Genomic DNA, 21082 nt, shown 5'->3' on the forward strand with positions numbered 1-21082 from the left:
TAGTAATTCAGGGTCTTCTTTTCTGAGTAAGTCACAGAAAAGAAAAAACCGGTTCCTGAAATGTGTGTTGCAATTTATACTTTGCAAAGCACTCTTGTGGACTCTCATTTTGGCTATTTCAAACAAGCTTTGAAGTGTGGATACCTTTATTCTCAAGTTACAAATGATGAAACTGAGGGTCAGAAAAGTCCCTTGGTTATTAAAGTCAGGACGTGGATCCAGCCCCTCTGAGTCGATGTCTCACGCTCTTTTCCTGAACGTGGGAAATCCATGCCAGGTACTAATCCAACTGAGCAATGCTAGGGTTTTTCACTAATGAGGTTTTATAGAGTTACAGTGGAGGCAAAGAAAGAAGAAAAAATAAAGAAAACCAACACATTCTTCCTGTGGGAAAGCAAAACTACCAATTTCTTAAATCAGCCTGTAAATGTGAATTACATTTTTAAAAGGTATTTAAGGATATTAGTTATAAGTCTGAGGCATGCATGCATGCTAAGTTGCCTCAATCATGTCCACCTCTTTGTGACCCCATGGACTGTAGCCCACCAGGCTCCTCTGTCCATGGGATTCTCCAGGCAAGAATACTGGAGTAGGTTGCCATTTCCTCCTTTGGGTGATCTTCCTGACCCAGGGATCAAACCCACATCTCTTATGTCTCCTGCGTTGGCAGATGGGCTCTTTACTGCTAGCGCCACCTGGGAAGCCCCATAAATCTGATGAGGTCAGTGTAAAAACAAAAAGCAAGCTATACAACGAAAATTATCAGAGAAATACTGAGGTATGAGGAATAGAATCTACTTGGCAGATGGGTGGTAGCCTTTGTATCTCTCTGTAGGGAGTTTCCCTGAAATTATTTCTAGACAGAAGTTTAGTCACAACAAGAAATCAGTGCTTCCTCTGGTCCCATGGAAGCTGGGCTCCTGTCAGATGGAACCTTCCAGGGAACATTGATTGGGTCTGCTTGCCCAGAGGGAAGGATTTAGGGTTGGTGGGACCCTAGTCCTAGGACCCTCCTCCTCTTGTGAAGGTAATATGTAAAAGTTGTTAACCATATTGTTAACCATAGTTTTTAAGTGTTATATATCCCTGACAGTACAGGGGCTGTGTTACCACCATTTACCAACTGAAATGCTAAGAGATTACAGGATAAGGTGATATTCTTCAGTAGTTAGAGCCAGAGAATAACAACAAATTTAAAGATGGGGAAATTAATCACAATTACATATCCTGCCCTGAACTTACCCTCTCTTCCTGAGTTTAAGTTTGTCATTTATCAACCTTTCAACTATCCATTTTACTCAAGTTTTTTTTTGGGGGGGGAGGGGCGGGCAGGGGGATACAGACTTTAATTGCTTTTAGGTGGCACTAGCAGTAAAGAACCCACTTTCCAACGCAGATGTGAGACATGCGGGTTCGATCCCTGGGTGGGGAAGATCCCCAGAAGAAGAGAACAGCAACCCACTCCAATATTCTTGCCTGGAGAATCCCATGGACAGAGGAGCCGGGAGGGCTACAGTCCATGGGGTTGCCATGAGCTGGACAGGACTGAGCAACTAACACTTTCACTTTCACTTTTTGTTTATTTCAAGCTCAAGCAGTTAATAACATATACTTCAAATAATAATTACTTGAATGCTGATAGTTTTGGTTTGCTCAGTTATGTCCGTCTCTTTGCAATGCCATAGACTACACAGTCCATGGGATTCTCCAGGCCAGAATACCGTTGTGGGTAGCCTTTCCCTTCTCCAGAGGATCTTCCCAACCCAGGGACTGAACCCACTGCAGGCAGATTCTTTACCAGCTGAGCCACCAAGGAAGCCCAAGAATACTGAAGTGCGTAGCCTGTCCCTCCTCCAGTGGGTCTTCCCGACCCAGGAATCGAACCAGGGTCTCCTGCCTTGGAGGTGGATTCTTTACCAGCTGAGCTACCAGGGAAGCCCATTTTTGGGGTTGCAAATCAAAGTAAATAAAATCTGCAAAGAAATGATGCAAAATTCCACTTATAAGCTAAATAAATCATAGGTGAAGGGCACATGTAGTTTCAAATTATCCAACATCTTTCACAAATGAGATGTCTTAAAATATAATAAGTACTTCCCATCCCTAACGTACTATCACAACCCTATTTAGTTTCTCGTTTGCCTTTGTCAGGCTGATCCATGGGTTTAGTCACTAAGCCATCGAAACTTGACATTGATCACTCATATTTATGACACTTTGAAAGATTAATGGCACAGCCCCACTTCATACATTTTTTCACACTCATTCAAAGTCAGTACTGGTAGCATGTTGAAATTGTAGGAGAAGTTTTTCTTCCCCTACTAAAGCACTTTCTTATTTTTCACATACTCTACAAGAGATCAAGAGTGCCAAGTAATTCACCCAAAGTGAAGATATAATCTGGCTTGCAGTGCCCTCCTCTTCAGCTGAACACACAGTTTCTGAAAAGAAAAATCGACTTACCCCATAAAACAGGCCAAAATAGGGAGAGACGTCATGTTTGAAAACGCTGATGAGGGATAAGATTTCATCTCTGTAACCCCAGAGCAGTTCATCCACCGTGTGGGTCACAAAGAGCTTCTGCCGATAGGCCTTCAGCAGGGCCTTGATGAACTCCCGGAGTAAGGGCAGCTGGCTCCATTCCATGGCGGTCTGAGGAGCACAGGCAAATTCAGACAGCTGTGTCTGCACCCCAACCACCTACCGTCCCTTCAGCAAAGGGGGCTGCAGACCTAAATGTAAGTATTGAGATCAAACAGCTGAAAAATCAGCCAGTGAGCTCCTCTCTGGCTGAGCGTGAAGAATAAATCTCTTCACTTATTGTCCTTTCTCAGTATTACATTTCGTAAATGAGATCCTCACTTGCAACCCAGGAACCACAGAAAGGGAACAACTCTTGCAGTGCATTGGCATCGTTGCCACAAGATGGCACTATCTTCCTCCTGATCAGGGCTGGAGGCTGGGGGCACCCGCATATACTGCCCCATTACGCAGCTGGGCTGGGCCTGATCCGGGGTCTAATACTTTCCAGGTCCAGGCGCATATGTAGTGGTCACCTAGGAGTTAGGATGGGAGCCTCCGAGGGAATGAGTAGAAGTTTCTTGGGTCTCATGTATTTCTATTAGCTATAATTGCCGTTAAAAACAGAGCCCAATACTAGGTTGTCTTCAATAGCCTAGTCTCTGCTATTTAAAAGGAGATGGGGGAAAGTCAATACATATTTTAAGGATTAAAAAAATCCATCATAGGAAGCTAAATATGTACACACTACTATATTTAAAATGGATAACCAACAAGGACCTACTGGAACTCTACTCAGTGTTATACTGTGCCAGCCTGGATGGGAGGGGAGTTTGGAGGAGAATGGATACATGTCTGTATATGGCTGAGACCCTTCACCGTTCACCTAAAACTATCACAACACTATGAACCAGATACACCTCAATACAAAATAAGAAGCTAAAAAGAAAAAAAAGTAGCAAGCAAATTCTATTGCTAGAGTTTCTGAACAAAAACAAGAGGGAAAATAAACACTTTAAATATGATCAGCTACCCTCCAAAATCCTAGAGACATGCTTATTTGCACAAGTCTGATCCTGAACACACAGGAAGAAACTGAAAAAAAAAATCTTAAAATTTGCACTTTGTCACCATTTGAAGAGACCACATTTGAAAAACCTCAAAAAGTCTAAAATCAACTTTAAAGAATGGAAGGGGAAATATATATATATACATACACATATTAAAAAATTAAAATATGTACATATTAAAAATATATATATACACCTACATATATAACTTAATAACTCCTAAAAGCCCCAAGGAGATCCAACCAGTCCATCCTAAAGGAGATCAGTCCTGGGTGTTCACTGGAAGGACTGATGCTAAAGCTGAAACTCCAATACTCTGGCCACCTCATGCGAAGAGTTGACTCATTGGAAAAGACCCTGATGCTGGGAGGGATTGGGGGCAGGAGGAGAAGGGGACGACAGAGGATGATATGGCTGGATGGCATCACCGACTCGATGGACATGAGTTTGGGTAAACTCCGGGAGTTGGTGATGGACAGGGAGGCCTGGCGTGCTGCAATTCATGGGGTCGCAAAGAGTCGGACATGACTGAGTGACTGAACTGGACGGAACTGAAAAGTAAAACTGTAATGGACTTAGCTTTTACCTTTCTTCTAAAATCCACAATAATGAGATTTAAAATGCCTACTTACCAATGCAGGAATATTTATTGTTCTAAGTAAGTCAATTTTCGGGTCTCCAACAGATTTGTCTCGTTCAAAAACATAGGCCTTGTTGCTCACAGCGGATATTGTTGTTCCATTATCTCCAAATTGAATTTCGTCTTTGTTTCTGAGTTCCCTAAAAGAAAGAAAAGGATCTTGTTGAAAATAGGCAACACTTTGTTAAGTAATACAATTTTCATTTCTTTCATCATTAAAGTTATTTTCAATATAACATTCTCAGTATACTGGGAGAAACTGCAGATACTGACCCCCCTAAACACTGGAGATTCCAGCTATAATGTGGGAAGGAAATAAGACCCCAGAGAGAGTAAAAAACCTGTTGCTTTCCTTCTTTTCACCCATAATTTGGAAAAGCAATATGGGGTTACTTTGACTAGGCAATCAAAGCCAATAACTCTCTCTGAGGTTATAGTTTGGTTCCAAAACATTTTCAGATTTTTCAGTTTATAGATTCAATTTCCATTTCAATATGTCTACCAGTGTCTTTTCATTTCTAAGTTGAATTCAATTGAAAATTAATTTAACAAAATGAATGTCCAAGGCTTAGTCAATTAGAGGAGTTCACTCATGGTTTTGATATCCAGTTCAGCCTGGTTCGGGAGAGTGCCCCCAAATGAGGTATTGGCAAAGTTGGTAGGAAGTGCCTATTGCCAGGCCTGGGACTAGCGTGAGGGAAATGATGCACCTGTCTTGGGTACAAAATGTAAGAGGGGCCCAAACACTCTGTAAACAAAATAAATAATATTTTAATGCAATTTTAAAAATCAAAATTAATGCCAAAAATTCATGATGAACAAAATATCAGAATTTTACATAAAAACAGGACCGATGTTTTGTTCATTAAATGCCTCATGCCAGTTGTGCATCTGCCTGGTCCCCAGTATATGGTCATTAAATTCCCATGTTTTTCCTTCTCTCCCATGACTGCATACTGTTCTTCCTGTTCCATCTAGGGCTGTGTTGTCTTACCTGGTAGGCTTGTGTCTGCTGAACGTTTGAACTGCGGCTAATTGGAACTGAAATGGGTTGTAAGGATGAGATACACACCAGATTTCAAAAACAGTACCAAAAAAAAAAAAAAGTAAAATATCCAATGTTTTAATATCGATTACATGTTTAAAAGATACTATTTTATTCTGTTTATTTTTAAATTGAAGTATAGTTGCTGTGCAATATAAGTTACAGGTTTACAATATAGTGATTCACAATTTTAAAAATTAATTTATAGTCACTATAAAGTATTGGCTACATTCCCTGTGTTGTGCAATATAACCCTGTAGCTTATTTTATACCTAATAGTGTGTACCTGTTACTCCCCTACCCTTAGACTGGCCCTTGTTCCCTCCCCACTGGTAACCACTAGTTTGTTCTCTATATCTGTGAGTCTACTTCTTTTTTGTTACATATTCACTAATTTGCTGTATTTTTCAGCTTCCACATAGAAGTGATATCATACAGTAATTTACCTTGCTATGACTTATTTCACTTAGCGTAATGCCCTTTAAGTACATCTAAGTTATTGCAAATGACAAAATTTTGTTCTTTTTTTATAGCTGAATAGTACTCAATTGTATGTGTATGTTTGTGTGTGTGTATACATACCACATCTTTTCCATTCAGAAATGATACTATCTTAGAATGAGTAAAATAAACATATATTATTTAAATTAGTTGCATGTTTCTTTTTACTTTCTTGAATGTGGTTACTAGAAAAATCTGAAATGCATAGGTGATTCACATCTATTTCCATTGAACAGAGCTAATTTAGAGTTTATAATTCTGACACAGGCATTGGGCAACGGGGTTACTCACCACCTCCTCCAGAGGCCTTTCCTGACCACAGTCACAAGTTGGGTTTCTCATCCCTATACCACACCTCTGGCACTCAGTCATAAACTGCTTAATGACATTACTTAGATTGTAAATGAATAATCTTAACATCTCAGGTAAATTGTAAGTAAGTCTTTTTTTCCCTTGGAAAAGGGTATGTGGATAATTTTAATGCTTTAATATAAATCTGAAAACTTTTGAAGACTCTCAGATATAATCATTTCATCACTTAATATAGTTATTTATCAAAAACAGCTCTATGGGGTTAATCTGGTGTGGTTCAGTTGGTAAAGAATCAGCCTGCCAGTGCAGGAGATGCGGGCTTGATCCCTGATCCATACGGAAGATCCAGAAGTTGCTCCCTGCCTTGGAGCAACTAAGCCCGTGCCCCACAACTAGTGAACCTGTGGTCTAGTGGCCAGGAGTCACAACTACTGAAGCCGAGCAGGCCTAGAGCCTGTTCTTGGAAACAAGAGAAGTCACCGCACCAAGAAGCCAGCGTACCACAACTAGAGAGCAGCCCCTGCTTACTGCGATCAGAGAAAAGCCCTCGCAGCAATGAAGACCCAGCACAATGAAAAATAAATAAATAAAATTAAAAAACAAAAAACCAGCTGTGATGACCTAGAGGGGTGGGATGAGAGGTTCACAGGGAAGGGATCTACGTATACATACAGCTGATTCACACAGTTGTACAGCAGAAATGAATACAATATTGTAAAGCAATTATACTACAATTTAAAAAAAAGAGGGGGGTGGGAAGGAAAAGAAATCAGGATGCCTCTTAAACCTGTTCTAGATTTTAAAATAAAGAGACAAACAAACAAGAAACAAATGCCTACCTACACGTGCATGAAAGTAGACGAGTCTCTGTTCTTCTCTAGTACTAAACAGCAAGTTATGCACAGTAATATAAATATCTGAGACTGTACAGCTCTTCCAAAGGTTTGACCACACAATCCTTTTTGATTTCACAGAGGACTCTTAAGAGTCCTTGGACAGCAAGGAGATCAAACCAGTCAACCCAGGAGGAAATCAACCGTGAATATTCATTGGAAGGACTGATGCTGAAGCTGAAGCTCCAATACTTTGGCCACCTGATGGGAAGAGCCAACTCACTGGAAAAAACCCTGATACTGGGAAAGAATGAAGGCAAGAAGAGAATGGGACAACAGAGGATGAGATGGTTGGATGGGACCATCGACTCAATGGACATGAGTTCGAGCAAACTCGGGGAGATAGTAAAGGACAGGGAAGCCTGGTGCGCTGCAGTCTGTAGGGTTGCAAAGCATCGGACGCAACTGAGCAATAACAACTTAAAACTACCTGGTATGGTCCCTGCTACTTAGAAGCTGATAATAAATCCTACTGATGTCAAAGTCCCAGGACAGCACAGGCTCAGAAAAGTTTGGTACTTGCTAATCTCAAGGGCCTATGGAATGAGGTTCGTGACATTGTACAGGAGACAGGGATCAAGACCATCCCCATGGAAAAGAAATGCAAAAAAGCAAAATGGCTGTCTGGGGAGGCCTTACAAATAGCTGTGAAAAGAAGAGAAGCGAAAAGCAAAGGAGAAAAGGAAAGATATAAGCATCTGAATGCAGAATTCCAAAGAAGAGCAAGAAGAGATAAGAAAGCCTTCTTCAGCGATTAATGCAAAGAAATAGAGAAAAAGAACAGAATGGGAAAGACTAGAGATCTCTTCAAGAAAATTAGAGATACCAAGGGAACATTTCATGCAAAGATGGGCTTGATAAAGGACAGAAATGGTATGGACCTAACAGAAGCAGAAGATATTAAGAAGAGGTGGCAAGAATACATGGAAGAACTGTACAAAAAAGATCTTCACGACCCAGATAATCATGATGATGTGAACACTAATCTAAAGCCAGACATCCTGGAATGTGAAGTCAAGTGGGCCTTAGAAAGCATCACTACGAACAAAGCTAGTGGAGGTGATGGAATTCCAGTTGAGCTGTTTCAAATCCTGAAAGATGATGCTATGAAAGTGCTGCACTCAATATGCCAGCAAATTTGGAAAACTCAACAGTGGCCACAGGACTGGAAAAGGTCCGTTTTCATTTCAATTCCAAAGAAAGGCAATGCCAAAGAATGCTCAAACTACCGCACAATTGCACTCATCTCACATACTAGTAAGGTAATGTTGAAAATTCTCCAAGCCATCAGTAATACTTGAACTGTGAACTCTCTGATGTTCAAGCTGGTTTTAGAAAAGGCAGAGGAACCAGAGATCAAATTGACAACATCCGCTGGGTCATGGAAAAAGCAAGAGAGTTCCAGAAAAACATATATTTCTGTTTCATTGACTATGCCAAAGCCTCTGACTGTGTGGATCACAATAAACTGTGGAAAATTCTGAGAGAGATGGGAATACCAGACCACCTAACCTGCCTCTTGAGAAATCTGTATGCAGGTCAGGAAGCAACAGTTAGAACTGGACATGGAACAACAGGCTGGTTCCAAATAGGAAAAGAAGTACGTCAAGGCTGTATATTGTCACCCTGCTTATTTAACTTATATGCAGAGTACATCATGAGAAACGCTGGACTGGAAGAAACACAAGCTGGAATCAAGATTGCCGGGAGAAATATCAATAACCTCAGATATGCAGATGACACCACCCTTATGGGAGAAAGTGAAGAGGAACTAAAAAGCCTCTTGATGAAAGTGAAAGAGGAGAGCGAAAAAGTTGGCTTAAAGCTCAACATTCAGAAAACGAAGATCATGGCATCTGGTCCCATCACTTCATGGGAAATAGACAGGGAAACAGTGGAAACAGTGTCAGACTTTATTTTGGGGGGCTCCAAAATCACACCAGATGGTGACTGCAGCCATGAAATTAAAAGACGCTTACTCCTTGGAAAAAAAGTTATGACCAACCTAGATAGTATATTCAAAAGCAGAAACATTACTTTGCCGACTAAGGTCCGTCTAGTCAAGGCTGTGGTTTTTCCAGTGGTCATGTATGGATGTGAGAGTTGGACTGTGAAGAAGGCTGAGCACCGAAGAATTGATGCTTTTGAACTGTGGTGTTGGAGAAGACTCTTGAGAGTCCCTTGGACTACAAGGAGTTCCAACCAGTCCATTCTGAAGATCAACCCTGGGATTTCTTTGGAAGGACTGATGCTAAAGCTGAAGCTCCAGTACTTTGGCCACCTCGTGCGAAGAGTTAATTCATTGGAAAAGACTCTGATGCTGGGAGGGACTGGGGGCAGGAGGAGAAGGGGACGACCAAGGATGAGATGGATGGTTGGCATCACGAACATGAGTCTATGTGAACGATGGATGTGAGTCTGAGTGAACTCCGGGAGATGGTGATGGACAGGGAGGCCTGGCGTGCTGCAATTCATGGGGTCGCAAAGAGTCGGACACGACTGAGCGACTGAACTGATGAACTGAATCACAATGATGGTCCTGGTCACTCAGAAAAGGTTGAGTTATGCCCCAAGAATTATTTTAATATGGCAGGGAAATAAATGATTGAGATTACTTCATTTAAAACCATTTTAAAGAAGTTTTTACTTTTTAAAACAAACAAAAAGAATTTTTTTTAAACTCCTGAAGATTCATGCAAAAACCTCACCTCACAGAAGTCAAACAATATGCCTGAGATCAGGAAATCAAAAGGAAAAATTTTAATCAGTTGAAAAACTAACATCTCTGCCATATCTAATTTCTCAGAGGTGTTAGATAAACTAGATACATTCAATATCACCACATAATCCTATCTCCCTTGTCATTTCTGTCCTCCATTCACACAAGGCTCTCTGTTGAAGATGCCTGTAAGAAGTGGCTGAGCACACTGGGTAGAGTGTGGGTTGAGATCTGACTGCCAGGCTTTGCATTTAATCCTGGCTTCATCTGTTACTAGCTTCATGCCTTGGTTTCCTCATCTATAAAATGGAAATAATATCATTCCTTCCTTGTAAGGCAGGCTTCCCTGATGGCTCAGACGGTAAAGAATCCCCCTACAATGCAGGAGACCCAGATTTGATCCCTGGGTCGGGAAGATCCTCTGGGGAAGGAAATGGCTACCCACTCCAGTATTCTTGCCTGGAGAATACCATGGACAGAGGAGCGGGGTGGGGGTTGGGGGCCACAGTCCATGGGGTCACTAAGAGTTGGACGTGACTGAGTGATGAAATTAAAAGACGCTTACTCCTCGGAAGGAAAGTTATGACCAACCTAGATAGCATATTCAAAAGCAGAGACATTACTTTGTCAACAAAGGTTCGTCTAGTCAAGGCTATGGTTTTTCCAGTGGTCATGTACAGATGCAAGAGTTGGACTGTGAAGAAAGCTGAGCGCCGAACAATTGATGCTTTTGAACTGTGGTATTAAGAAGACTCTTGAGAGTCCCTTGGACTGCAAGGAGATCCAGCCAGTCCATTCTGAAGGAGATCAGCCCTGGGATTTCTTTGGAAGGACGGATGCTAAAGCTGAAACTCCAGTACTTTGGCCACCTCATGTGAAGAGTTGATTCATTGGAAAAGACTCTGATGCTGGGAGGGATTGGTGGCAGGAGGAAAAGGGGACGACCGAGGATGAGATGGCTGGATGGCATCACTGACTGGATGGACATGAGTCTGAATGAACTCTGGGAGTTGGTGATGGACAGGGAGGCCTGGCGTGCTGTGATTCATGGGGTCGCAAAGAGTCGGACTTGACTGAGCGAGTGAACTGAACTGAGAGACTAACACTCTCACTTTCCTTGTAGGGCTGCCATGAGAATTAAATCCTCAGAAGCTTGTCATCCAGTCAGAATACTACCGAACACATACCAAGTGCTTTATGAAACATTAGCTTCTAGTACCCAATGGGAAAAGCAAAGGAGAAAAGGAAAGATATAAGCATCTGAATGCAGAATTCCAAACAATAGCAAGGAGAGATAAGAAAGCCTTCCTCAGCGATCAATGCAAAGAAATAGAGGAAAAGAACAGAATGGGAAAGACTAGAGATCTCTTCAAGAAAATTAGAGATACCAAGGGAACATTTCATGCAAAGATGGGCTCGATAAAGGACAGAAATGGTATGGACCTAACAGAAGCAGAAGGTATTAAGAGGTGTCAAGAACACACAGAAGAATTGTACAAAATAGAGCTTCACGACCAAGATAATCACGATGGTGTGATCACTCACCTAGAGCTAGACATCCTGGTATGCGAAGTCAAGTGGGCCTTAGTAAGTATCACTATGAACAAAGTAGTGGAAGTGATGGAATTCCAGTTGAGCTATTTCAAATCCTGAAAGATGATGCTGTGAAAGTGCTGCACTCAATATGCCAGCCAATTTGGAAAACTCAGCAGTGGCCACAGGACTGGAAAAGGTCACTTTTCATTCTAATCTCAAAGAAAAGCAATGCCAAAGAACGAGCAAACTACCGCACAATTGCCCTCATCTCATGCTAGTAAAGTAATGCTCAAAATTCTCCAAGCCAGGCTTCAGTAATACATGAACCGTGAACTTCCAGATGTTCAAGCTGGTTTTAGAAAAGGCAGAGGAACTAGAGATCAAATTGCCAACATCTGCTGGATCATGGAAAAGCAAGAGTTCCAGAAAAACATCTGGTTCTGCTTTATTGACCACGCCAAAGCTTTTGACTGTGTGGATCACAATAAACGGTGGAAAATTCTGAAAGAGATGGGAATACCAGACCACCTGACCTGCCTCTTGACAAACCTATATGCAGGTCAAGAAGCAACAGTTAGAACTGGACATGGAACAACAGACTGGTTCCAAATAGGAAAAGGAGTACGTCAAGGCTGTATATTGTCACTCTGCTTATTTAACTTATATGCAGAGTACATAGTGTTAAATGCCAAGATGGATGAAGTACAAGCTGGAATCAAGATTGCCGGGAGAAATATCAATCACCTCAGATATGCAGATGACACCACCCTCATGGCAGAAAGTGAATAGGAGCTAAAAAGCCTCTTGCTGAAAGTGAAAGAGGAGAGTGAAAAAGTTGGCTTAAAGCTCAACATTCAGAAAACGAAGATCATGGCATCCAGTCCCATCACTTCATGGCAAATAGACAGGGAAACAGTGGAAACAGTGTCAGACTTTGTTTTTTGGGCTCCAAAATCACGGCAGATGGTGACTGCAGCCATGAAATTAAAAGATGCTAACTCCTTGGAAGGAAAGTTATGACCAACCTAGATAGCATATTAAAAAGCAAGAGATATTACTTTGCCAGCAAAGGTCCGTCTAGTCAAGGCTATGGTTGTTCCAGTGGTCATGTATGGATGTGAGAGTTGGACTGTGAAGAAAGCTGAGTGCCAAAGAATTGATGCTTTTGAACTGTGGTGCTGGAGAAGACTCTTGAGAGTCCCTTGGACTGCAAGGAGATCCAACCAGTCCATTCTAAAGGAGATCAGTCCTGGCTGTTCATTGGAAGGACTGATGCTAAAGCTGAAACTGCAGTACTTTGGCCACCTCAGGCAAAGAGTGACCCACTGGAAAAGACCCTGATGCTGGGAGGAATTAGGGCTGGAGGAGAAGTGGGTGACAGAGGATGAGATGGCTGGATGGCATCACTGACTCGATGGACGTGAGTCTGAGTGAACTCTGGGAGTTGGTGATGGACAGGGAGGCCAGGCGTGCTGCGATTCATGGGGTCGCAGAGTCGGACACGACTGAGCGACTGAACTGAACTGAACTGAACCCAACGCGAGAGGGGCTCTTGGTAAGTTCTCCAGATGCAGAGATGTTAACACCTGGGTCCTGTCCTCAGAGAATCCAAGGCAGAGCACAGCAGGCTGCTGTTTACAGGGCTACCTCACAGGTAGAAAGAGCTCTGAAGCTGACCCCAAGCTGTCAGTTTAGAGGAGGGCGGCGACTAGAAAGGGCGCCCCGAGGGAATGCGGGGCCTGAACGCACTTAGTTCTGGAAGGAGTCAGCTCCCCCAAGGTGGGAAGTGACAGGGTTTCCGAACAGAAGCAGAGTGAGAACAAGGCAGGCGGCACCACGAAACCGCACAGCAAGTGTTTCTCCAGTGGAGGGTGAGCAAAGTGCGGTGGGGCGGAAGGTTACACACTGCGGAAGCGGTTACATATTGCGGAGTCAGTTCCGCAAGAGCAGCCCGCAGCTTGGGGTGTGGCTGGGAAGGGAGGTGCAGCCAGGCTCGATGGGAGGGCCCGGGTAACAGGGCGGAGCGGGGAGGCGGGCCAAAGTCCAGGTCTGAGCCGCGCGGTCCAGAACCTTCTGTCCTCACTGCCTTGGTCAGCTGGGTTAAAGACTGAAAACCAGAGCCCAGAGCAGGTCAAAGAGAAAAAGCACTGGATCCAGGGTGGGGGTAGCCCATGTTTGTTAGAGGTGTACAAGAAACAGCTTTACTCTTGAAGATGGAAATGGTTCCCCCATCCCCCAAGTGCTACCCTGTCTCCACTGGCTCACCAGGAATGCACGTGCATTTAAAGCCCACCTGGTCACTTCCTTTTTGTACAGGCTGCTGCTGCTGCTGCTAAGTCGCTTCAGTCGTGTCCGACTCTGTGCGACCCCAGAGACGGAAGCCCACCAGGCTCTTCTGTCCCTGGGAGTCTCCAGGCAAGAATACTGGAGTGAGTTGCCATTTCCTTCCCCAATGCATGAAAGTGAAAAGTGAAAGTGAAAAAGGCAGGTATTTTTCTTACTTTTGATTTTTAAAAAAACTGATTTAGCTAAAGCTACTTCTATTTCTATTTTGAGAAAAAAAAGATACCAGAAAAGAGCAAGTCGGGTTTATAGAAAAAGAGATAAGCATTCTGTTAAAATAATGGAAACAATAACCATGGCATTTAAATTTTTTCTATCATCTCTTTGGCATTTATATAGTTTGACTCAGAGTTGAGGTAAGGACCAAAGGAATAACAGAACAGCATTTGAAACTTTAAATAGAATTCCTATCTTGGCTAAATTGTAAGGAAACAAATCCATAAGAAATTAAATGTGGGGGGAAAAAAAAGAACACAAGAAAATAGACTCAAACCTTTGGAGGAAGTATGACTTTTCAAGCTCAGAAATGATAGAAATGTTCATTAAAGAAGAGATTTGGTTACATGTAAATTTTAAAAAGGCAAACAATAGAGAAGCAGTTGCCACAATTATAACAAAGGATTAATATCATTATTATATAAAAAGTTTGTAAGTGCCATGAACACACCCAGTTCCCAGATAGGAAAACTGGGAAAGGACAAGAACTAACAAAGCGGAAACACAACTGGTTGGCAAACATTCAATCCACTTGGTAATCAAAGGATGGAACAAGAACTGACCAATATGTCTAAGAAGCGAGTGGGGAAGTGTAGTAATATATTCCTTCTATCTCTTGAATATTATCACAAAAATGTATTTATATAAATAAGACAAAGACATACATGGGAAAATACCTATCACGTAATATTCAGTGAGTAGAATATACATGTATGTATATGAACATGCTTCCCAGGTGGTGCAGTGGTAAAGAATCTGCCTGCCAATGCAGGTAGATGCAGGCAACTTAGGTTTGATCCCTGGGTTAGGAAGGTTCCCTGGAACAGGAAATGGCAACCCACTCCAGTATTCTTGCCTGGGAAATTCCATGGTCAGAGAAGCCTGACGGGCTACAGTCCATGAGGTCACAAACAGTCGGACACAACTGAGTGACTGAGTGTGCACACACACACATGAACATAAAGAAGTATAAACAGTATAACCATGCAAAAGGGAAACCCATTCATGGAAAAACAAGAATATAGCCATTAGCACTGGTTATCTAAGAGACAGTGAAACCATGGAGGGTAGCAGCAGTTTTTTAATTTACTGTGCTTTCAACTTTATCTTTGCTGCTTATATATATTATTTTTATAACATAAAATATAGTTTACACTTTTAAAGATAATGCTGTTTATGACACTGTAAATGTTGATTACTTTATAATTCAGTATAACTTAATGGTCAGTGAATTAAAAAAAAACACTTATGAAATACTTATCCCTCACATCTTTTTCCTTACTATCAAAGCAGTAATACGACCTTATAAAAGAAATTAACAATCCAAACAGCAAAGCTCATAAAGTAAAAAAGGAGATACTTACCGGGATATTGTAAATTTAGCAACTACATCTTAGAAACATGAAACTGACTTGAGAGGGCCTTTGGACAAATTAATTTTTTAAATGCTTGAAATGTCAAAGAGCAGGCAAAATAGAAACCTGACAAAATGAAAAACCTCAAAAAGGATGCAAAAGTCACTGAATACACAAATTTAGGCAAATAGGTCACCAAGCAATAGGATCACAAGGCAAATTAACTTTGTGTCAACAGACCTGTCCCAGGACTGCTCAATCCACAGCTTAATAAAAATGTAAACAACACGTACATTCCTTAAACCAGACTGATCATTTTGTTTTTTTAATCTACATGTGGAACTTCCACCATATTTTCCCATAAACATTAATATTCTAGACTTATGACTATGTGACAACTTTACAAAAGGTAACACTGTAAACTGTATCCGATCAATCAGTCAAGCCCGGGACTGCCCAGTGTGGTCTCCCCCACCGCACAGACTCCCACCCCCAGACCAGTCCACACTGACCAGTAGGGGACCCCAAGGCCTCCCCTTCTCTGCAGACACACAGCTGACTCAGTCAGGAGGGAACCTGAGAGACTATTAAATGGCTGGGGTTGGGGGTGGGGCAGAGCTTCCAGAATGTTCTGTCTTTCCTGTGTAGGGAAACAATGGCAAATTCACAAGTGACAGAGATCAGATCCACTAAATGGTAACAAAAGCCCATTAGAGGGGCTGAAGGCGCATCCTTTGCACTCTTGCTGGGGGCGTCGGTTGTGTCTTAGGGCTTCCCAGGTACCTACCTGCCAATACAGGAGACGTAAGAGATTCGGGTTCAATCCCTTGGTGGGGAAGATTCCTGTAGGAGAACCCACAGCAACCCCCTCCAGTATTCCTGCCTGGAGAATCCCACAGGCAGAGGAGCCTGGCGGGCTACAGTCCATAGGGTCACAGAGTCGGACACCACTGAAGCCACTGAGCACCGTTGTGTCTTACTCGTTCTTTATCACTATTAAGATACTACTTATCAGTGCCAGACAATGGTCCTTTAAATTGAAGAAACTTCTAAATTGGTAAATTTTTAGGGAGCTCATATTATAAACGGCTGTTTTCTTGGTGCCCATGAAAAGAGCAAGTTAAAAGGCAGATACAAAAAAATATAACTTAAGAATTCCCGTATTTTAAAACAAAACTATTTGGAAAGCGTAATTTATGGTCATGGCTTTCCCTTGATGGGTCTTTAGGGTACTACTAAAAACATTAGGTTAATTAACAAGGGAATAGGAAACTCTGAGGAGAAAGTCAAGAGACTGCTTCCCAACAAGGTGACAATTTTATAGGGACTCATCCCAATAGGATAGACATCATCCCAACAGGATAGAAATCCTTAGATGGTGATTTAAAAATGGGATTTTTTAAAAAATGGACATTGATGAGATTAAAACAAAGGCTTTAGGGAATTCCCCGGTGGTCTACCGGTTAGGACTCTGGGCTTTCACTGCCAGTGTCCTGGATTCAATCTCTGATCAGGGAACTAAGATCTCACAAACCACATGGCACAGCCAAACAAACAAAAACAAAAAACAAAGGCTCTGAACCAACACTACCTAAAGTTAAACGGGCCAAAGAGGCCCCTATTAGCCCCCCAACATTAAAGGGGCCCCAAACAAGTCTGATTTATTTACCCCAGTTAAAAAGTTTAAAAAAAATGTTGGAAGAAAATTACACCAAGATACCTGACTAGCAATTGCTTGGTGTAACATTTGGGACAGTTAATCAAGTTGGGGCTTCCCAGATGGCAAAGTGGTAAAGAATCTGCCTGCCAACACAGAAGCTGCAGAAGACTCAGGTTCGATCCCTGGATTGGGAAGATTCCCTGGAGGAAGAAATGGCAACCCACTCCAGTATTCTTGCCTGGAGAATCCCATGGACAGAGGAGCCTGGAAGACTACAGTCCATGGGGCCCAAAGACTTGGACATGACTGGGGAAGCATGCACAAGCAAGCATTGACAAAAAAGTTCAGTTCAGTTCAGTTGCTCAGTTGTGGTAGGACTCTTTGCAGCCCCATGAATTGCAGCACACCAGGCCTCCCTGTCCATCACCAACTTCCAGAGTTTACCCAAATTTATGTCCAGTGAGTCGGTGATGCCATACAACCATCTCATCCTCTGTCATCCCCTTCTCCTCCTGCCCCCAATCCCTCCCAGCATCAGGGTCTTTTCCAATGAGTCAACTCTTCGCATGAGGTGGCCAAAGTATTGGAGTTTCAGCTTCAGCATCAGTCCTTCCAATGAACACCCAGGACTGATCTCCTTTAGAATGGACTGGTTGGATCTCCTTGCAGTCCAAGGGACTCTCATGAGTCTTCTCCAATACCACAGTTCAAAAGCATCAATTCTTCAGTGCTCAGCTTTCTTCACAGTCCAACTCTCACATCCATACATGACCACAGGAAAAATCATAGCCTTGACTAGACGGACCTTTGTTGGCAAAGTAATGTCTCTGCTTTTGAATATACTATCTAGGTTGGTCATAACTTTTCTTCCAAGGAGTAAGCGTCTTTAAATTTCATGGCTGCAGTCACCATCTGCAGTGATTTTGGAGCCCAAAAAAATAAAGTCTGACACTGTTTCCACTGTTTCCCCGTCTATTTCCCATGAAGTGATGGGACCGGATGCCATGATCTTCGTTTTCTGAATGTTGAGCTCTAAGCCAACTTTTTCGCTCTCCTCTTTCACTTTCATCAAGAGGCTTTTTAGCTCCTCTTCACTTTCTGCCATAAGGGTGGTGTCATCTGCATATCTGAGGTTATTGATATTTCTCCCAGCAATCTTGATTCCAGCTTGTGTTTCTTCCAGTCCAGCGTTTCTCATGATGTACTCTGCATATAAGTTAAATAAGCAGGGTGACAATATACAGCCTTGACGTACTCTTTTTCCTATTTGGAACCAGCCTGTTGTTCCATGTCCAGTTCTAACTGTTGCTTCCTGACTTGCAAACAGATTTCTCAAGAGGCAGGTTAGGTGGTCTGGTATTCCCATCTCCTTCAGAATTTTCCACAGTTTATTGTGATCCACACAGTCAAAGGCTTTGGCATAGTCAATAAAGCAGAAATAGATGTTTTTCTGGAACTCTCTAGCTTTTTCCATGAGTCTCCTGCAATGCAGGAGACTTGGGTTCAATCCCTGAGTCGGGAAGATCCCCTGGGGAAGAAAACTGCCACTCCAGTATTCTTGCCTAGGAAATCTCATGGACAGAGCAGCTTGCAGGGCTACAGTCCATGGAGTCATCTCTAAGATATGCAGATGATACCACCCTTATGGCAGAAAGTGAAGAGAAACTAAAAAGCCTCTTGATGAAAGTGAAAGAGGAAAGTGAAAAAGTTGGCTTAAAGCTCAACATTCAGAAAATGAAGATCATGGCATCTGGTCCCATCACTTCATGGCAAATAGATGGGGAAACAGTGGAAACAGTGTCAGACTTTATTTTGGGGGGCTCCAAAATCACTGTAGATGGTGATGGCAGCCATGAAATTAAAAGACGCTTACTCCTTGGAAGGAAAGTTATGACCAACCTAGATAGCATATTCAAAAGCAGAGACATTACTTTGCCAACAAAGTCCGTCTAGTCAAGGCTATGGTTTTTCCAGTAGTCATGTATGGATGTCAGAGTTGGACTGTGAAGAAAGCTGAGTGCTGAAGAATTGATGCTTTTGAACTGTGGTGTTGGAGAAGACTCATGAGAGTCCCTTGGACTGCAAGGAGATCCAACCAGTCCATTCTAAAGGAGATCAGTCCTGGGTGTTCACTGGAAGGACGGATGCTAAAGCTGAAACTCCAGTACTTTGGCCACCTCATGCAAAGAGTTGACTCACTGGAAAAGACCCTGATGCTGGGAGGGATTGGGGGCAGGAGGAGAAGGGGACGACAGAGGATGAGATGGCTGGATGGCATCACCGACTCGATGGACGTGAGTTTGAGTGAACTCCAGGAGTTGGTGATGGACAGGGAGGCCTGGCGTGCTGCAATTCATGGGGTCGCAAAGAGTCGGACACTGAGCGACTGAACTGAACTGAAGATGGGAACATTAGGGAGTATGGTGACAGTTGGACAGTATTTCATTTCTAGGATTTACCCCCATGACCACATCTACAACAGCACATGAAGGCAGCAGACGCCATGGCCCACAACGTGTCTTCATGAAATATTGGATTTCGTTGGGTTATGATTAGAACCTACATCTTTTTTTCAGACGAGGATAACGATGACAGGAACAGGCCCAGAAGACCCAGAGGGAAGACTGTTGGGGTTTTCCTTTAGTTCTCAGGTGAGTTTATTCTTGCAGGGAGTCAGTCATCCTCCCCACTCAAAGGAATTCAGTTAAACACAGCAAAAGACAAATACTGTATGATTCCACTTGTATGAGGTATCTACAGTGTTCAAATTCATAGAAACAAAGCAGAATAGTGGTTCCTAGGGGCTGAGGGGAAAGGAGGAAGGGGTGTGACATAATGGCTATAACAGCTTCAGATCTGCAAGAGGAAAAGGTTCTGCAGGTCTGTTTTTACAACAATATGAATATATTTAAAACTACTGAATTGCACTTCAAAATGGTAAAGATGGTATATTTTCTATTTTTTTTTAAATCATCATTAAAAAATGGTTAAAACTGTAAAACAAACAGGACACTCAAAAATCTTAGTTCTGGCTCAACTTCAGTCCCCTGGCTGTACACTCTCAAATGCAGGCCTCGCTTAACCTAGTCCATGGAGTTTCTTAAGGCATTAAATGTACAAAAATGCTTTTTAAAATGAGGACCCAAGTGTTGTCTTTTTTTTTTTTTTTTTTTCAAATTCTACTATACAATGATAATACAGGCTTTCCCTTGTGGCTCAGCTGGTAAAGAATCTGCCTGAAATGCGGAAGACCTGAATTGGGAAGATCCCTGGAGAAGAGAAAGGCTACCCACTCCACTATTCTGGCCTGGAGAATTCCAGGGACTGTACAGTCCATGGAGTCCACAAAGAGTCAGACACGACTGAGCGACTTACACTTCACCTCATAATGATAAAGCTCATCTTTACAATTCTGGGCATTGATTTACACAGACTAAGACAATCCACTAAGACTAATAATAACATGAAACACTTAACTAGCACTAATTCCATGCCAGACACTAGTCTAAGCACTTTATAAATACTGACCTATTGACTTGGTCTTCATAACAATCTCATGGTGGAAGTCCTATTTTTATCCCCACTTTATTGATGAGGAAACAGAAGCACAGAGAACTGGTAAATGGCCGAGGTGAGACTGACAACAGGCCATTTGACTCCAGAGTCAGACCCTTAGCACCTGAGGCAGGGACAGAGAACTTTTACCTCTGAATTCCAGCACCAAGACAGTCCTGACTCAATGATTGAATCAGTCAGCAACCATTTATTGAGCAATCGGTTACGACGGAATCTTGTGGCATTTTTACCACACAGCAGTTCTGAAGAAAGATCTATATGCTTCCTCTAATATTATTATTTTTGTAACTTGGTAAAGAGAAGCTTTGTTGGAAAGATGTTTGCAAAGGTTGTGGGGGAGGTTACTGTCTTGGAGGTGCGGGAAATACTGCAACAGTGGGGAAAATACTCTGACCGTAAGGTCCCCAAGCACCTCCCTCTACTAATCTTTCTAAAAAATGATTAAAGAAATTCTAACTCCCCAGTGCTTGCAATCAGTGGTCACTGCCAACGACTCTAACCCACCCTGCCACCTGGTTATCTCTTATACTCAGGAGGGGAGGAGAAAGAAGTAAATAAGAAGAGATAGAAAAACAAGCTCCTACTATATAACACAGGGAACCGTATTCAATATCCCATGATAAACCACAATGGAAAGGAATATAAAAAAGAATGTACACATATACATTCAGTATAACTGAACTGCTTGGCCGTATG

At 42.4% G+C, this 21082-nt stretch overlaps 1 protein-coding gene across 2 annotated transcripts in view; it reads right to left on the bottom strand.

Moving 5' to 3' along the window:
- The window catches only part of SCARB2 (scavenger receptor class B member 2), a 78267-nt gene that overhangs the window by 30638 nt on the left and 26547 nt on the right, over positions 1-21082 (bottom strand). The window contains exons 3-4 of one of the 2 annotated variants that reach the window (XM_068974849.1): positions 4223-4370; positions 2464-2652 (exon numbers count right to left, since the gene is read on the bottom strand). The exons of the other annotated variant lie outside the window; for it this stretch is intronic. Of the exons in view, the coding sequence (XP_068830950.1) occupies positions 2464-2652; positions 4223-4370 (337 nt within the window). The remainder of the gene's footprint in view (positions 1-2463; positions 2653-4222; positions 4371-21082) is intronic. 2 annotated transcript variants of the gene reach the window in all.

This window comes from Capricornis sumatraensis, chromosome 7 (genome assembly GCF_032405125.1).
Source record: "Capricornis sumatraensis isolate serow.1 chromosome 7, serow.2, whole genome shotgun sequence".
NCBI lineage: Eukaryota > Metazoa > Chordata > Mammalia > Artiodactyla > Bovidae > Capricornis > Capricornis sumatraensis.